The sequence below is a fragment of the Apodemus sylvaticus genome, chromosome 2 (genome assembly GCF_947179515.1).
Source record: "Apodemus sylvaticus chromosome 2, mApoSyl1.1, whole genome shotgun sequence".
Taxonomy (NCBI): domain Eukaryota; kingdom Metazoa; phylum Chordata; class Mammalia; order Rodentia; family Muridae; genus Apodemus; species Apodemus sylvaticus.
Window position 1 is genome coordinate 62360850 of NC_067473.1, and position 19264 is coordinate 62380113.

The 19264-nt window shown below is 48.2% G+C and overlaps 2 protein-coding genes across 3 annotated transcripts in view; both read right to left on the reverse strand.

Annotated features, from left to right (window-relative positions):
- The window catches only part of Svopl (SVOP like), a 68451-nt gene extending 67294 nt beyond the window's left edge, over positions 1-1157 (reverse strand). The window contains exons 1-2 of the mRNA XM_052172837.1: positions 1076-1157; positions 610-701 (exon numbers count right to left, since the gene is read on the reverse strand). Coding sequence (XP_052028797.1) covers positions 610-701; positions 1076-1157 — 174 coding nt within the window. The remainder of the gene's footprint in view (positions 1-609; positions 702-1075) is intronic.
- Positions 1158-8917: 7760 nt separating this feature from the next.
- Positions 8918-19264, reverse strand: part of Atp6v0a4 (ATPase H+ transporting V0 subunit a4) — a 43613-nt gene continuing 33266 nt past the window's right edge. For both annotated transcript variants that reach the window (XM_052172471.1, XM_052172472.1), the window contains exons 16-20: positions 15633-15734; positions 14455-14562; positions 11949-12066; positions 10739-10910; positions 8918-9231 (exon numbers count right to left, since the gene is read on the reverse strand). In XM_052172471.1, the coding sequence (XP_052028431.1) occupies positions 9138-9231; positions 10739-10910; positions 11949-12066; positions 14455-14562; positions 15633-15734 (594 nt within the window). In that variant the 3' untranslated portion in view covers positions 8918-9137. The remainder of the gene's footprint in view (positions 9232-10738; positions 10911-11948; positions 12067-14454; positions 14563-15632; positions 15735-19264) is intronic.

A 19264-nucleotide genomic window follows, 5' to 3' on the forward strand; every position in this document is an offset into this window, starting at 1 on the left:
TGAGATATATCACCAATCCTTTCTAAAACTTACAAAAGCCTAAGCGCGTGCACACATGTGTGTGTGTGTACACGTGTATAAGGATATGCGTCACTGTGTACATGTGAGGAAAATCAGATCTCATATATCCCTAGCTGGCCTAAAACTTAACACCTAGCAGAAGATAACCTTGAACTCCTGATCTTCTTATAGCCATCTGCCAAATATTCCAGATGTACCCACTACGCCTAGGACACAACACCTAGGATTTAGGAGAAGCAAATGCCACTGATGTGAAGAAAACCACCAAGTCTTCGGGGGCAGCAGGTGTTCCAGATGATACCAATGCACACATGCTTGAGAGCTTGCATCTGCTCCGCACGGACTAACCCCTGGTCCTTTCCCTTCTTCCCAAGAGCTCAGTGTAAACCTGTAAGATGAGTCTTGAATCGCCAAAAGAGACACGTGCATTCCATTATTGCTAGCCAACCCACTGCAAAGGCTGATGAAATAATTTCCACAGGATTCCCACTTCTGGAATGGACAGCCCAGTGCTGGGGGCCAGCAGAAACTTGGTGGCAAACAGTGAGGACAGAATCAGAGCTGTAGAGGTTCTCCAAGTGCACTCACCCCGGTGCTGCCCATGATTAGGAAGAGTGCGATGTGGAAGCGCCCGAAGCCGATAGTCTCCACCGCATCCTCCACGGTGAATGTCTTGGTCTCTGACAAGGAAGACACAGTGTGAGGACCACTTGGTGCAGGGGCTAGGCCAACCCTTGAGGACCATGGCCCACCTTTACAGGTATATGCAACATTATTATTATTTATTACTCAATCTTGTGTAGCATAGACTGACTTCAAAAGCCTACGTAGCTGAGGATGTCCTTGAACTCCTGATCCCGGTGCCTCTCCTCTCATGTGGGATTACAGACGTGTGCCGCTGTGGTACTGAGAATCAAATTTAGGACTTTGTGCAGGTTAGGCAAACAGTCTACCAACTGACCTACAGCCTTGACCTCCCCCTTGAATATATAATTCATTATTATAGCAATGTTAAGCACTTGCTTGAAAGCTGGAGTTTGGGGGATGGTCTTACCTTTCTGCTGCGGTTCTGGGGCTGCCTGGCTCAGTTTCCGAAGGCTGATGATTGTCACAGGCTCTGTCTGCTTGGCTGCCATCTAGGTCATTGATTCCCCACACAGCTTCCCTAATGAAGTCAGGGTGAATAGCAAGGAAGAAATATCATGGTTATAGAATACATATCAATATGCCAAGTCTACTCCATGTAAAATTGCCTTGAGCCCTCAAAAGTCCTAGAAGGTAGGTTGGCAGGTAGGCTCAGCCAGTAAAGTGCTTGCTGTGCTTGCATGAGGAGCTTTTTGTGTACATAGAACCCATGGGGAAAACCTGATGTGGAGACAAGAAGATTCCAGGGCTTCCTGGCCAGCCAGCATGGTCAAATCCGTGAGTTGCATGCCAGTGAGAGACCCTGCCTCCGAAAATGGTGGACAGCATCCCTGAATGACCACATCCTAGGCTGACCTGTAGCATGCACATGCACACAGATGCACAGGCACCTAAGGTTGACCTGTACATACAACACTCATAAGCACCCACACACATGCACACACAAGTCCTAGAGTATCTTTGTCCTCTGTCTCCATTTCGTCTGGAACAGACTACTCTTGTGTGTAGATTCCCTCTGCTATCTACTGGGCACCTGGCTTGAGGAATTTGCCTTCTTCTGAACCTCCTTCTCCTCACCCCTAAAATGGGAGTAATATAGTATTGCACCTAACTCTTAGGCTGTGTGAGGAGCAAACACGTTAGCTCACAGAAAGCATTTATCTTCCACCTGGCATGCACTGACCTACTCTGTAAAAGGAAGCTGAGAGCGCTAGTCACTCCTGCTATTAGGACTGCTTATTAAGCATTTGCTACACACACACACACACACACACACACAGAGTGATGATTGACCTGTCTTAGTCAGGGTTTCTATTCCTGCACAAACATCATGACCAAGATGCAAGTTGGGGAGGAAAGGGTTTATTCAGCTTACACTTCCACATTGCTGTTCATCACCAAAGGAAGTCAGGACTAGAACTCAAGCAGGTCAGGAAGCAGGAGCTGATGTAGAGGCCATGGAGGAATGTTACTTACTGGGTTGCTCTGCTTGTTTTCTTACAGAACCCAAGACTACCAGCCCAGAGATGGCACCACCCACAATGGGCCCTCCCCTCCCCCTTAATCACTAATTGAGAAAAATACCTTACAGCTGGATCTCATGGAGGCATTTCCTCACCTGACGCTCCTTTCTCTATGATAACTCCAGTTTGTGTCAAGTTGACACACAAAACCAGCCAGTGCATGACCCAAGCAACAGTGGTACATGCCTTTCTTTAATCCCAGCCCTCAGGAGGCAGAAGTATGTACATCTCTGAGTACAGAGTTCAAGGCCAGGATGGTCTACAGAGTGAGTTCCAGGACAGCTAGGGTTGCACAGAGAAACCCTAACTTGATAAATTAATTAATTAATTAATTAATTAAAAAACGGTGACTACAAAAACTGGAAATACAATGAGGATGTTACAGTGCATTTGCTCATAGGAAACTCAAAGTGAAAACCTTCCTGGTTGTCAGAGTTACATGGGAACACTCAGTGTCATCAAAGCAAAACACTCAAAAGAGGCCATATAAGACTCCAGGATAGACTGGGGAGGGGCTCACAAGACTCCACCCCCTGCTGAGGAGTTACTGGCAGCTGATGGCTGCTGGGGAAGGAAGGGAAGCCACTTTTCAGAGGTGTGGGTGCTGGCAGGTTGTTCATGCACATTCAGGCAACACTAATGGGGACCTTAAAGGGGCTGTCATTAAAAAGCAGAGCATGAAGGTGGAGGGTCACATGTCAAAGGTGTCGAGAGAACTGAGAGCGCGGGGTGGCGCTAATCAAGAGAAGAGCCGTAGAGCTGGAGAGCCAGCATGGATGCTAAGAGCACTTACTGCTCCTTGCAGAGGACCTGGATTTGGTGTCTAGCATCTATTTGGCAGTTTACAGCCATCTGGAACTTTGGTTCCAGGGCATCTGGTGCCCTCTGCTGGCCTCTGCATGTACTAGACAAACAAACAGTCCATATATGCACATGCAGGTAAAACACTCAAACCCATAAAATGAAAATAAATAATTTTTTAAAAAGATGGGCCATATGTGTGGCAAAGTATCGAAGGACTGTGGAGGTGCTGTGGCTTCTTTTAGCATGTGTAACACTTTCAAAGTGAATGACTAAAAATAAAATCCTGTGATTCTTACATAATTTCTCCAGAGAGTCACAACATATAAAGGTGCATAGAGAGGTGTTCAGCAATGCTAATCAATAGAGAGAGGCAAATCAAAGCCACAAAGAAACTTGGCTCACCCCCTGAGAATAGCTATTATCAGAACGTGGGAATAGATAGGGCTTGAAGACATAGCTCAGCGGTAGAACACGTGTGTGATACAAGTGAAACTGTGGAACCCTTGCACACTGTTCATTAGAATGTAAATTGGATTGAATAAGATGTTTCCTCAAAAAAAAAAAAGGAAAAGTAGAACTATCATATTATGCAATGGTTCAAACGCTGGAGACAAGGATCTCCAGAGGAACCAGAGGCAGCGATCCTAAAGGAAAACCTGTGGCTGTATCATGTATCATGCTACAACATCACTTACAACAGCCAAGACAGGAAGCAACCTAACCGTCTATTGATGGATATGCACATAAGAAAACTGCACCATGTACGTACAATGGAGTCTTATCCAGCCATAAAAGGAGGAAATCCTGCCATGGGTAACAACATAGAAAGTCTGAGGACATGACTGTCAAGTGGAATAAGTCGGGTGTGGAAGGATCGATGTGACTCCGATGATGATGGCAGGCAATCATCAAAGATGATGATCCACCTGCCGGGGATGTGAGGCAGGGGCATGGTGCTGGGCAGCTGAACCCAGATGCAGCCAGTCTGAGGGATGGACCATATACAGGAGGCACACGATGCTGTGTTCTCTACTAAAACTGCCTGAGGATAGGACTTACGCCGAGTGCCTCACCAGATGGAGGAGGAAGGAGAGAGGAGGAAGAGGCCAGAGCAGCAGAGAAGGCGGCAACTTGAGGTGAGTGGAGTTAGTCACAGCATTCAGAGTGGCTTCACAGTTGCACACTTACTTCCAAATGGATGCAGTCTCTGTGTTAGAAGTGACAACTTGTAGTCCAATAAATGACACATCACACACAGACCCACCCAGAAACAGTCTCCTTTTCCTAGAACATAGAAGCCACAGTTGCCTCCAGGAGCCCAGGAAGGGCATCCATGTCCGTCAAGTGTTGGAGCGATGTCTTGTGTTTTGTGGGCCTCTGTGAGGTATGTAAGGGAGGGCATCATGTGCTCCATGTCCTAAGAATTGTTCGACATAGCTGCTGACACACAAGATAGGTGTTACAACAACGACCCTGTGTCTTTGGGGTTTTTGGTTTTTGTTCTTTGTTTTGTTTTTTGGTTTTTGTTTATTTGTTTTTTTCTTTTGTTTGGGGTTTTGGGTTTTTTCCTCTAGAAAGTCACTGTCACAGAGAGAGCACACATGTTCCCAGCATGGAATCACAACAATACCACTCAGCTATTACAATCTACCAAATTGTCCCTCCTAAGCAGCAACAACAAAAAGTTATTCTAAATAACAGAAGCCACAGTATGACATCATCTGGAAGTGCAGGCGCTAGTTCACCTTCTCTACTGATTAAAGAATTAAAAGGTAGAAAGGTGATGTTACCAGAAATCTCAGGGAGTCCCAGCAAACCAGGGGCCTCTTTGGGGGATCTTAGTCTCTTCCATAAAACCATTTAAGAACAGACATAAAGAGAAGCTGGGGGACAAAAATAGATTAAAATGGAAACTTGGGGACCATTTATCAGAGTCGAAGGAAAAGGGAAGGGCAGTCCAGCTGTAAATCTCACATCTGCCGGGAGAAGCAGAAGGGAGAAAATAGGCTGGCCTGGACCTCAGCCTCAGGCAGCAGCACTGTGGGGGGCAGGGAGCTTTTGAAAAGGGACAAGTGAGCTGGCGATGACTTAGTGGTTAAGAGCACCTACTGCTCTTGCAGAGGAAAAAAAAGGGTTAAGTTTCCAGCATCTACACAGGGGCCAAGGACCTTCTCTAACTCTCAGACTCATGGGGTCTGTCATCCTCTCCTGGACTGCGAGGGTACCAGGCGCGCGCACACACACACACACACACACACACACACACACACGGGAGAGAGAACTTTGGGTGTTGTTCCTGTGAGCTGCCTTCCCTCACCCCCTAGACATTTGTGTGCATGTGGAGTGTGGATGACAACCTCAGGTGTCATCCTCAGGAATGTCACCCATCACCCTTGAGACAAGTCTCACCTTGACCTGCCAGTGAGCCGCAGGAATCCTGTTTCTGCCTCCCCGTCCCTGGAATTCTGAGTATATGCTACCACACCTGGCTTTTTATGCCTGTGCTGGAGATCTAACCTCAGCTCCCATGCTTACGTGGGCTAGCCCTTTCCTGGCTGCCATCTCTCCATCCTCTAGTTGGTAATTTGTTATGAAGTATTGGCATTTGATTATAAAATGGACTTTGTAGTACATTAAATACTCTCCTTCCCCAACAGCCGTCAGTTGTTGCCAACAGCTCCTCAGGTAGGTGAGGATCTGTGAGGGAGAAGAGAAGGGAGAGAGGGAGGGAAGGAGAGAGGGAGGGAGGGAGAGAGGAAGGGAGGGAGACAGGGAAGGAAGGAGAAGGAGGGAAGGAGGGAGAAGGAGGGAGGGAGGGAAGGAGGAAGAAGGAGGGAGGGAGGGAGGGGGAAGCAAAGAGGGAAGGAGGGAGGGAGGACAGGGTAGAAGCTAAACCAAACTAACCCAGTAAAACACGGAAAAACCTAGCATCCCCAGCGAGCTCTTCCTTAAATGCTGAAGTGAGAGTTCAGTGCATGCCCCGCCTTCAGACAGCCAGAGAAGGGGATATGGGCAGACATGGACAGACTAGGGGTTGACTCTGCCACTCAAAAGTGCAGGTGGGGCCCCAAGTAAGCAAACTCCCAGGAAGACTGACCACTTCATTCTACTGTATTTCAATATACTGATTTTTTTAAGCCAGAAATAATTGGGCCCTGTAGATCTTTTTTACTGATGTGTGATGCAATTGTTTTATAACATCATCAATAAGGGGCTGGGAGAGTACTTGTATGAGGACCCCAATTTCAAATTGACCCATATTAAAAGCTAGTATGACCTCTAGAACCAGCAAGGGGGGGGGGGAATGGGAGGGTCACTGGGTTCTGCTCGCTGCTAGCTCCAGGTTCAGTAAGAGCTCTTTCTCAAGGGAGTGAGTGGGCAGCGATACTGCGAGCACCTGGTGTCCTCCTCTGACTTCTGGGAATGTGCATATGTGCGCGCGCACACACACACTTCCACATAGATAATACATAAATATTTCTTTTTTTTAAAAAAAGGTTTCGAGCTCCATTTGCCTCCAGCTACACACTAATAGTCAGCCCCCTCCCTCCTCTGAACAGCAGCAGTAATGCCAGATACAAGCCTGCTGCCTGAAAGTGTCTCACCTCTGTGTTCCTTGGCCAGTGTTCTGTCCAGGCCCCTGTGCGCTGTCTCCCCACAGCCCTCTGGCAGCACTGAGGGCCTCTCTCCTCTGAACTCACCTTCCAGAATGGCCTGCCCCCTTCCCTACCCTCCTTTCAACTCACTTCTCCAGACTGAATTCAATTAAGGAGCCACCTGGCATCCTGAGGGCACGCCCCCTTTAAACAGCCCTCACCCGATCCCTTGTTAAAGAGAAAATAACAGTGAACTGCCAAGCCTTGGGGGACTTTGGCTTGTCACTCCCAGGCTGGAGGGCATTTTTGAAAGAGTAGGGGTGGGCTGTTCCTTTGAGCCATCGATTCGCTGCATTCTTTAGATGGATGTTGTACTGGCTGGTTTTGTGTGTCAACTTGACACAGGCTGGAGTTATCACAGAGAAAGGAGCTTCAGGTGGGGGAATGCCTCCATGAGATTCAGTTGTGGGGCATTTTCTCAGTTGGTGATCAAGGGGAGAGGGCCCCTTGTGGGTGGGGCCATCCCTGGGCTGGTAGTCTTGGGTTCTATAAGAAAGCAAGCTGAGCAAGCCAGGGGAAGCAAGCCAGTAAGAAACATCCCTCCATGGCCTCTGCATCAGCTCCTGCTTCCTGACCTGCTTGAGTTCCAGTCCTGACTTCCTTTGGTGACGAACAGCAGTATAGAAGTGTAAGCTCAATAAACCCTTTCCTCCCCGACTTGCTTCTTGGTCATGGTGTGCTGCACAGGAATAGGAACCCTGACTGAAATAGGTGTCCAGAAGAACACCAGCAAGCAGAGAACTTAAAACTCCCTGGTGGTCATGGCAGTAGGAGAGCCGTAGGCTTCTCAAAGGCACTTAGAGCCGGTCTATTCTGTCATCGGTCATTGGCTTGAGCATCCCCTCCATTGCCCAGGTCTTACAATCCCTTTTCTATAGTGGAGAGAGGTGGAGAGCCTTGTATGCACCACTTGGTGTCTCTGAGTTTGAGTTTCACTTGTGACATCTCATCATGTGCATTGCTGGACAAGAAATGGAATTATTCTCCCTGCCAAGTGCATAGAAGGTTTGGGCATTGCCTCTATCAACCCCAGTCAATCTTGACACAGGTCAGCAGATGGCGCCTAAAAGATAAGATTCCCAAGCTGGGAAGATGGCAAGCGGAGAAAGTGCTCGCCACACAAGCATGAGGACCTAAGTTCAAACCCCCCAGAAGGTATGTAAAAGCCAGGCACAGTAATGTGAGTCTATAATCTCACTGTCCCTATAACAAGCTGGGAGTCAGAGACAGCAGCATGCCTGGAAGCTCACAGGTTAGCTACCCCACTGTACACAGTAGCATGGGAAGCTGTCCTGTAATCTCCTTGAGTGCCATGGCGTACATGCCCCTGCACTCATACACGCTAACACACGCAAGCGCACTCCCATCTAAAAGGAAACTTTGAATACGATCAGTTCTTTATGTAGAAAGGACTTAAGTCAACTGGGGAGCATTACAAAATGTCACTTATTGTTAGTCCTACTTCGACAGTTGCGGTAGAGCTGGCAGCTCTTCGCCTAGATTCAGGTCATTCAGAAAGAACAGTGCACAGGAGGAATCTCCTCAGGCACTGGGGGAATCATGAGTCCAGGGGTCCTAATCTGTTAGTTCTGGCCTCTCAGCCCCCAACTATGAGGAGATCTCCTTCTTTGTACAGTTTCCATAATCCACCATGCCTCTGCATCTCCTGTTCCAGTTACCCCAGCATAGGGGTGTTGACAGTGAGCAGTGCCCCAAGAATGATGTCATGTGGTCATGTTTCATTTCCCAGGACGTGGCGATGCAGAGAGCCAGGGCTGGGCCTCCCTCTCCACAGAGGGCATTCGCTGTGCTTCCTCCTGTGGAGTGACAATGTTTGAGAGTTCCTAAGCTTGTCATGCTAAGCCCCAGTCAAGGGGGAGGTGAAGGGAAAACAAACCTGATCCTGCCCTGGGATTAGGTTGTGTAACCCCATTGTTCCGTGTTGGCCTTTAAATGCCGATGACGCTAAATGTTAAGGATTAATTTTGAATAACGACATCTTAAAGAAGCAGTGAATAAAGCAGACGTTTATTTTTCATGATTACAACACTTGAAATACGGCAGGAGCCTCAGGTGAGGGGGCTCTTGCCTGACGGTTCAGCATTTGGGAAGTAGCGGCAGGAGGAGCCTAAGGTCAAGACCGAGGACATCCTTGTCTGTGTGGCTATTTCCAGGACAGTTAAAGCTACAGACCTTGTCTCAAAACAGAAAGAAAATAAAATAAAAATAAACTCTCACAGGAAGATAGTGGTCTAGTGCCCCCTCCCCGGCTCCCCGGTTATTTTACTGTTTGATCACGAAGACTACACATGAAGTCCGAATGAGTCCCCTCAGCTGAGTGGCTAAGTCCTGTCAAATACTGCACCTTACACAGCCTCACACTTCAGATGGACCAGAAGGGCTGAGGCACAGGACCCCTGGCCTGGGCTGATGTCAGAGGCACGAATGTACTTCTTCAGCTGTCACCTGCACCGGGATGCAGACAGGCCTACTCCTCAGTTGTCCCTTCCAGGACGTGCTTAAAGGAGAAGGGGGCGAACTTGGAGCCAGCCCCCTCATAGAACTTGTTCTGGAATTCCACCCTGTGGTGATAGGGAAGAGAAAGAAAAGCAGGTGGAAATGCCAGCTAGAGGCTGGCAGGCAAGAGCAAGGTGCAGAACACCATGGGAACCAGATGACCTTTGGAGCCTCCTTACCACGCCTCCTTCCTCCCACCTCTCTTCCTCAGGCTTCACGGGTCACAGCACACCCCTCCCCCACATCATGGACTCCCACAGCCTCCATCCAAGCAAGGATGTATCACTATTCCCTCCATGCACTATTTGATCATCACAGTACATGAGGCGTCAGCCCTCTATGCAGTTGTGACTCTCCTCTCTCTCTCTCTCTCTCTCTCTCTCTCTCTCTCTCTCTCTCTCTCTCTCTCTTCTCCCAGCTCCTCCTCCTCCAACCCCCATACACTCCTACTGTCATTTCCCTTCAGAAAAGGAAAGGCCTCCTCCCAGGGATAGCAACCAAACGTGGTATATCAAGTTGCAAAAAAGGCTATTAGCCTGCATTTTTTTTTCTTTTTTTCTTTTTGTTTTTTTCCAGACAGGGTTTCTCTGTACAGCCCTGGCGATCCTAGAACTCACTCTGTAGACCAGGCTGGCCTTGAACTCAGAAATCCACATGCCTCTGCCTCCCAAGTGCCGGGATAAAAGGCGTGTGCCACCACTACTCAGCCGGCCTGCATTTTTTATAGTCATTTCATGACCAAAGTCACCCTCGCTCATTTCTGTGTTGTGGTGTTATGTGAGGTGTGCTTCATGCAATCGGGGGACATGTCAGCATGGTGACAGGAGATGCTTCAATTCTCTTCACTCAACATGTAAACATAAAACTATGTTTTGGAGCTAGAGAGGTGGCTCAGTGTTTAAAAGCACTGGCTGCTCTTTCAGAGGAAGATTTGATTCCCAGCACCCACATGAGTGTGTATAACTCCAGTTCCAGGGTGTTTGATGCCCTCTCCTGGCCTCCACAGGCACTGCGTACATAAGGTATATTGACATACATACTGGCAAAACACTAATATGCATAAAATGAAAAAAAAATCAAAATAAAAAGTTCCCTAACGATAGCAGCCCCGGTGTGTACTGAGGATGACCGGGATGGCTTTGAGACAACGCAGCACCCTCAGCCTACTTCACCGCTTGTCTCTGGGTTCATCTGTGATGCTAAGGGCTTCCTGGGGCACTCTGCAGTTTCCTCTGCAGGGCTGGGTGGCTTGTTTCTACTGCTGTAACTCCTGCCCTCAGCAACCTAGCGGCTAAGCACCCCAACTCGATTCACAGGCTCTCCTGAAACCTGTTTCAGATCTGCCACCTGACTAAAGTCAGCTGTGGGAACCCGAGAGCAAATCAACTCTGGGAGCAAATGAGAGCTTCCTAACTGCGCAGCCGGCTCATCTGCACACGTGTGAACATACGTTACATCATACATTCTATATAAATGGGTAACTAAGGTTCCACAAATGGCGTTAACTGTGACTCCGGCCAGCCAGCCCTGCAGATGGCCCTTCCCCGACTCCCTGAGGACCAGCAGGCTTACCAGTGCAGCCGGAGGGCGTGCAGAAAGGCAGAGAGACCCTCCATGATGAGGAGAATGGCCACAGTGAGCACAGCGAAGACCGCAAAAATGATGAAGACGCCGATGAGTCCTCCCCAGCCTCGCATGCGGAGGCCGATGCTCATCACCATGGTCCAGAGCACCTCGGACAGTTCTGTGGGGGCAAGCGGAACCCCCTCAGCCTCCAGCTGTGCTAAGTGCACATCTGTCAGCCTATGCCTCAGGTGCCAAGGTGCCTCTGAGGGTCACACAGGAGTTTGTCTACCACAGCTATGATCACCGTGGTGGAGCTTCCAACAACGAGAACCAAATACTCCGTACCACACAGTGATCAGCAGGAAGCCAGCTAGAGCTGTCGGCAGCAAGAGGAACAAATGTGAAATAACACAAACGACACAGGCACAAAAATGCTAAATCTAAAAGACTGCGCGAAGCACGGTGTCTGTGGCCCTCCTTGGGCTCAGGTGTTGAGATCTGAGCTTTCGATGTCACAGTATTTGGAGACAGGGTCTTTGCGGGAAGATGATTGAAAACATTACAAGTGTCCCTCTGCCACGGGATTAGGGGAATTAAGAACTCTGACATCTCAGTTCTCACCCCCACCTCTTCCTGAGGGCGTTAGCGAGTGAGCTTCTGCCCCAGCCCACCCACACTGGCACTCCACCTCGAACTTCCAGCCTCCAAAATGAGGGTCTGGCTGAATCCACACAGGCTGACGTGGCATTTTGTCACACCAGGACCAAGCTATGATTCTGGTTTTGGTTTTTTGGTTTTTGTTTTTTTTGGGGGGGGGGTTTGTTTGCTTGTTTTGTTTTGTTTTTTGGTTTTTTGGATTTGGTTTTTTCAAGACAGGGTTTCTCTGTATAGCCCTGGCTGTCCTGGAACTCACTCTGTAAACCAGGCTGGCCTCAAACTCAGAAATCCGCCTGCCTCTGCCTCCCAGAGTGCTGGGATTACAGGTGTGCGCCACCACCACCCAGCCCCAAGCTAAGATTCTGTTCACAAAAATTCAGAAACACAGGAAACTATTGTAGGTTGATTAAGGACCCGAAAGACACCAAGGAAACACACTAAATAACCCTGGGAAGACACTTCCAGAAGCTTACGAATCCAGTAAGCCTGGTCTCTGGGTAGGATGGTTGTCAACTCCTCGCCCTCCCCTGCCCCACACAGTCCTGGGTTGTACACTCACCTGCGTGAGCCAGGCTGAGGGCCCAGAGCCGGAGGTACGAGGCTGTGTTGGAGATGCAGCCCAGGCAGTACTCAATGGTGTGGATGGCTTGGTGGACAAAGATGTCTCCAAAGTTGAACTGTGACAGAGCATTTTCTATCTTATTTCATTAAGTTCTTTCCTCCCTTCCCTCTTCCTTTTATAGTGAGAACGTTAAAATCTAATTTCCCTTTTTATTACAGCAATCTACATATTTCTGGAGTAGGATACATTGTAATAAATCCTCATCTTATCAGCGTAATTGGAGGGCTTTGAACTCCTGTCTTCCAGTTAGTTACAAACGATATCATACATTACCATCAGCCACAGTCACCTGGGTCGAGATAGAAAGGGGAGGGATGGGGTCATGGGAAGGGAATGGGAAGACAGCCAGCAAGAGTCCAGAGTTCTAACATTTGCTTAAGGCCTTTTTCCTTCCCAGCTGCGAACCTGCAATTTTCTAGAAACCTCACATAAATAAACAGATAGATAGATAGATAGATAGATAGATAGATAGATAAAATCCGTCTTCAGCAAAGGACAAGCCCTAAACCCCTTGCACAACCCTGTGGCTTATTGGTTATAATGCCCTCCAGCCTGCCTCGGGAGCCACCCTGAAATCTCCCCCAGAAAGAGAGGAGAGGGGAAGAGTGTGCTGAGAACACTTTGAACCGTAACCCCTGAGCTGCCGGATGGTCTGGATGGCTGACGTGGAAAGACAGCTGTGAATCGCGACTCTCCCTTGAAGACTGCCCACCCGCACCTGGGATGTCTTATTCTTTTCCCAAGTACCTGCTTCTCTTAGCCCCTGTGCTTAAAAATGTGCTTTACAAAACCCTGACTCTCCTTTAAGAAGCCCACAGGAGGTCTTGAGTGTGCTTTAATCTTCCCCTGGGCCCTTTTGTTTTGTTTTGTTTTAATAAACTTCAACTATGCTTCATACTGCCTCATTCTCAAATTCTTTCTGTGTCTAAGTTAAGGATGGGTCTCCTTAGGCTGCTGCGGGCAACAGGGAGGAGTCACGTCTCATCTCCATCCTTGCTGCCACAGGCCGGCTGTGGAGCCCTAGATCTTAGCCTTGCTCCCTGTGCCTTGGTAGCCATTACTCCCTCAGTGCTTTCTTCCACGGGAAAGCAGCATTCGTGATACACAGATGAGTGGGGGATGGGTGCTAAGAAACTTCTTGCCTAACTAGGTGAGGTACACATTAATTTACTTGAGGAAACGGCTGGAGTACATGGCACCGTTTTCCAGCAACAACAGAAAGGGCTGAGCAGAGGAGGTGGAGCTACACTGCGGCATGACGCATGCGCATGCGTAGAGACTGGGAAGGGACCCTTGTTTCCCAAAGAGGAAACTGACCCTGGAAGGAAAATCCAGTCGGCTTGCGCTATTGTTGAGTCCAAAGTCAAAGGGAAGATCAATCTGGTGGAAACCAGGCCTTGTTAACTGAGGAACAGCAGACAGAGATCAGGTGGTGATGTTTCTAGAAAGATGAAATGCGGGGAAGAAGTGAAAGAAGTCAGAAGTCAGTGGTGAGCCAGAGGGATGTGAGTAGAAAGACGCAGAAAGAGGTGAAACATGGCGGAAGATTAATCTGCAGGCACAATGGGTCGGACTGCCAGATAGGAAGGAGGGTAGTGGTTGGAAGACCCCATGGCCGTCGTTACTGCCTGCTCTGCTGACTTGGGAGCAACAGCCCGTGGGGCAGCTCACAGCCTAGTGGGGAAAGCACGCAAAAAGGCAGCTGCCACTCCATAGCACGGCCACGGGACTGGCTGACACACGGAGTATTTCGGGATTATGAGGAAGGTCTCCTACCCAGTTGCAGTCAGGGATCATATGGGACTCGAGGTGCTTGAGCCCAAGTAGCTGCCAAGGATGGCACTGATAACACTGAATTGGAGGAAGGGGCAGCTGACTTGCGGGTGCTCAGTTTGGGGTGACAGTGAGTTACACGGGAAGAAGCGTACAGCAGGGAATTCTAGGCATGAGACTGGGGCTTAGGAAAGCCAGGTACATTATACTGGAGAAAAGGCTTGGGATCCACAGTAATGGATCCCAATACTTCAATACCTCAAGCTAGACCCAAGCTGTGGCACCAGTGCTAGGCTCACACAATGTTGCTGGGGCTTGGAGATGAGGTTCTCAGCCCCAGGGACCCTCTAGGCCGATGGGCTGATAGGTTGGTTGGTACTCACACACTCTTAAAGATAACAGCAGTAACTGGCCAAAATAGTAAAGCATTTCAAATTCGACGTTAACTCCCTGTTCTGATCCACTTAGATATCTCCCTTCCGTGGGCTTTCTGAAACCTGCTGACCGAGGAGCCACAGGCTGAGACCAGCAGAGGCCTCTAGAGCCTCCAGCCCGTGCCTGGGTTCATTCAGGCAGGATGGTGTCTGCGCCCTTGTGACTGTAAAGATCACATGCCAGTGCTAGCCTCTGCAAACTGAGAGGCTAGCCTGTGGTACTCTGTCTCAGCTACCTCCTCCTCGTGGCCGTCCTTCATCCCATGGGCACCTGCAGTCTTCTTAGCAGAGGGACCGGAGTGCTCACCCTCCATGGCATCGTCATGGATCGTGAAAGACTGCAGCTGGTGACAAGCAGGGAGAGGAAGACACCTTTCAGCTTGGCCTCTGAGTTAGTGAAGTCTTAACAAAATAGTGGCCCTCATACAGTGTCAGCTAGGTGTCTCTCATCTATCACGGTTTGCCGTCTACTTTGCCATCCTCCTTCTCCAGGTCCCACATAAACGCTAGTTGAGGTTAACAGGCACCTTACATTTCAGAAAAGTAGAAATTAATGCCTACAGCCATCAAAGGCATCTAAAATTTCAGTACAGTCCTCTGTATCTTCTGCACCAACAGAAAAAAATCAGGGAGTCTTCCTTGTTCCCTGGGAGGGGTTAATCTCCCCAAATCCTATAGCTTTACATTTCTGTGCACCCTGGGTACAACTGAGGCTCATGCCATGTTAGACAAAAGAAAAAATATTGATTGAAGTTGATATTTGACAGGAAGTTATTCATAAATTAAAACTGATTTATTTGAATGTGCCTACTGTGAGGGTTTCCTAAGACATAGGCTGTAGCAACATGGTGTGAAATCACAACCTTTTAAAAGTAGAATTATATGGGGGCCATGGTGATGTATGACTGTAATCCTAGTACTAGGGTGGCAGAGGCAGGAGGATTGCTTCAGGTTGAGGATAGCCTGGGCTACATATGAATACCAGACCAACCAAGGTTATATAGTGAGACTGTCTTTAAAAAACAAAAGATAAGGGGGTTATTCTCTCTCCGTGTGCAGGGCGACCCCAGCATGCTGGAAATTAATAAAAATTCCTCTTGATTTTTGCATCAAACAAAAAACAAACAAACAAAAATTAAGCCGAACAACAGTCTAGCTGCTAAGTAATCTTCAGATTAATTCTGAATAATTAATCCAGAAATTATTCTGGATAGAACACACACATATCCTATAAGCAGAGTCAAGACTTACTGTGTTTGGGAAATGAACAGCCATTGTGCTGGAAGTAAAGGCCCTCGAGGGACTCTACACTCGTGAGACCTTCCCGGCCTTGTACCACTCTCCCCACCTGAGACTTCACTTCTAGGAATGTGTGCTATGACCCACAGTGGGCAAACTGAAAGCCAGTACTCACCTGAGATTTTTGGTGCTGGGCTCTAAGAACAAATGGCTTAATCAGAAGCATCCACGGCACAGACACCAGCGCTATGATGATGAAGAAAGTCTGGACTTCTTGCTGTAAGATCAAAATGATGACCAGTCACTGAGATGACCAAGAAACGCCCTTCCCATGCACAGTGGGATTTCCCGTGCTCAAGGGGTGAAGACGGGCACTTCAGCATCCCCTGCACCATCTAAAGCTTCCCAACAAACCACCCTCACATCTGCTACATTTCTAGGGTAGACAGAGAATGTTGTCCTGCAGTGCTCTGTGCATGGAAACCATTTCTATGTTGCCTACTCTCTGTGTAGCCCTTGTGGTATTCTCATGCCATATAGAGCCAGTCGGGTCCTTTAGGGACACCCTAATGAAGACAGCTTTATGTTTCCCTCCCCTTTGACTCTGCTACACAACATAGTTACCATTGTTGCAGAAGAAAACTGGCAGGTCACATGACTCCAACCGTCTCTCTGCTGAAAGCCTTGGTCATCTTATAGTCAATCAGTAGTTACATATTTCTACCAGTGTGAGGTAATTATTTGAGTTCTCTCATCTTCCTTCCCTCCCCTCTCTCTCCCCCTTCAAAAAGAAAGCAAGAGTTCCCCACACCCTCTACATGGCTTCCTGCCTCATGTCCCTCATAGACTGGGATGTCCACCAAGCACTCCGAGCCCAGTTTCTCAAGGTCCCCCCTTTGACCACCGCTGAGACCCAAGAGGAATCCCCAGCTTCATAGTTCCTTTCAGGCCCCTCCCCCACTTTAGTTTTTTTGGGGTTTTTTGTTGTTGTTGTTGTTTTTTAACATTCCTCATCCACATTTCCCAATTCTGAGGAGTGATTCAGCTGCTATTGTGGAAAGAGGGGAAGATGTCCTGACCAGGGCAGGGACAGTAAACTGTTCCAGAGCTGAGGAAATGCAGCAGGTGAGCCTTCTAGTTTCCTCAGCTGCTCTCACCAACTCAAGGTTCCTGTCAGGTGATGGTTTATAGCACTGGCAGCCACACAGTCTACCCCGGGGAAACATTTTATCTGGGTCTGCTCAGTCTCCTACCCTCCATTTTCCAGGCTCAAAAGAGGGAGGGGCCATGTGTCCTCACCCTGTTCTTACCCAATGAAGCCCCCCACCCCCCTACCCCCCACTCCCTCCACTCCCCAACCCCCCACCCACACACATAAAGCTACCTCACTGCCGTTTGTCCATGTTTTCAACCAGACCTTCTGTGCCTAGACCTGGCAAGGTTGTGTGTGTGTGTGTGTGTGTGTGTGTGTGTACAAAAACAGAGCACAGCTAAGAGGAGGCTTCAGTGACCGCCATTTGTTCCAATCTTATGACCTCAGACCGAGGTTATGGAAATCCCAAACTGTGTCAACATAATTAATTTTTCTAGGTGACCTTGGGAAAGGCAACCAATGCCTTGTGATGTTTTTGACTAGAACAAGAAGTTGCAAAGCCACTATCTGCAATGCCTGGTGCCTCTTCCAAACTATGTGAACCCCTGGCCTCTCTACAGATAGTTAACACTGTAAACCCTTGGTTACTCTAAGGCCAAATCCTACAAGAAAGGATTTGTTACTTGGTTACTCTAAGGCCAGTATTTACAAGAAAAGGTTTATTTGGGAAATCCAAAGAAATGTTCATTCTGATGCCAGCGTGGGGTAAATGATCTTCAAGACACACTTCCTTTGGGCCAGCACTCTGGGGCCAGCTAAGGTTGCTTTAAGTGTTGAACAAGTCAGACACAAAAGGGCCCTCTGAGGAAGGTTTCTTCTCTGATTATTATCTAAAACCATCTCTGACAAAGCCTTGTCAGGAGGCAGGTTTTCTTCTGGCTTGATGCCTCTGGAAGGAAGGGAACACAGCGAGGAGCCAGGGAAAAGGCTCAGAGTCGGCCAGGACACTTAATGTTTGCAGGTCCTGCCTTCCACGGAGGAGCCACCTGTGCAGTCCTAGCCGCAGCGCTTGGTCCAGAGGAGTCAGGGCGGAAGGGGGTCTTCCACTTACAAAAAGCTGCCCTCTACCTGCATTCGCGGGCTCACCTCGGGGTGAGGCCAGAGTAAAAGGATGAGTCATTGAGCTCCTCTTACATTTAGTACTTCTATTATTTCAAGATAAAATACACTTTATGGGGAGAAGGAACATGCTGGATGGCAGCAGAGGCCGGGCGAGGACAAATGAGAATGAAGCATGAAGACACGGATGTGTGACGGTTCCGTGATGAGACCGTGACTTATATGCTCACCTGAACACTTACTCAGCTACCTAACAAATAAACATTTAAACCTGCTGAAAATACTAAGTTATACTCAACCGTCCATCTCTGCAAGTTCCACGTCTGCATAGCCAGACACTGGAAAATAATGACAAAACAAAACTGTCTGTACTGCCCACATTCATTATTTCCATTAGAAAATGGTGTTGCAGCGATTTATTGGCATTTACAGGGCACTGGATGCCAAAGTCATCCAGAGAATGTGGGGGGAGCACGGCATGGTGGCGCACACCTTTCGTCCCCACGCTTGGGAGGCAGAGGAAGGCAGATCTCTGTGAGTTTGAGGCCAGCCTGGTCTATAAACTGAATTCCAGAACAGCCAGGGACTGTTTCTGTTATACACAGAAACCCTGTTTCTGGAGTGAGTGTTGAAACATGGGATATTACATGAACTCTACACAATACTGTACCATTTTACACAGGCGATTTGAGCATCCGTGGATCTGAGGATCTACAGGGGTTTCCTGTCCTAGGACAATCCCCTTAGATCCCCAGGGGTAGCTGTTAAGCTGATAAAGAGGCTAAAGGAAACAGGAAAGATCAGAGTGAGAGTAAAACTCAACTGTTGGAGCACACATGCATGGAGAACAGAAAATGGGGGTGAGCTCCAGCTGACTTTGGGAATCATGGGATATCGTGAGCCTGGCCCACAGTTTTCCAGAAACCCGCTGTCTGTGGAAACAAAGGAACTTCCACTTTTGGTTTTATTTCTATTTTCTTTCATGTGAAGCTTAGCTAAAGTTTGCTTTTTTAACAAAAGATTTTGTTTGTTTGTATTTAGACAGACTGTCACAGTGTAGCCCTGGCTGTCCTGGAACACGTTTTATACAAGACTTCAAACTTAGAGATCCATCTGCCTGGGCCTCCCAAGAGAAACCTTTAAGGAATTTATTTATTTACATTTATTTTGTATGCACATGAAGATCAAAGGACAACTTTCAGGAAGGAACAAATGCTCCTTCCACCATATGGTCCCAGGAATTGGACTTGGTCATCAGGAAGGCAGCATGCACTGCTGAGCTATCTTGCCAGTCCAAGAGTTTCAAATCCTCAAGACTTAAAACTTAAACTGGAACATTTTACAATTCAAGCCAATCCATCAGAAGGATTATTTTATCCTCTTTTCCTAGCCAGTTTCCAATTCCTCAACAATAATGTCCCTTGTGCATTACCCCAGCAGGAAGACTGGCAGCCACAAAGCAGTGCCAGTCCCCTTATTTAATGAGAACACACAGTTCTTCCCGGAGTGCTACGATGGCTCAATCTTGCGAAGAACGACTCTCTGCGGTATTCCGACTGTGAGAGACATTTACAGAACTGAGTGGGTCTCAGGAG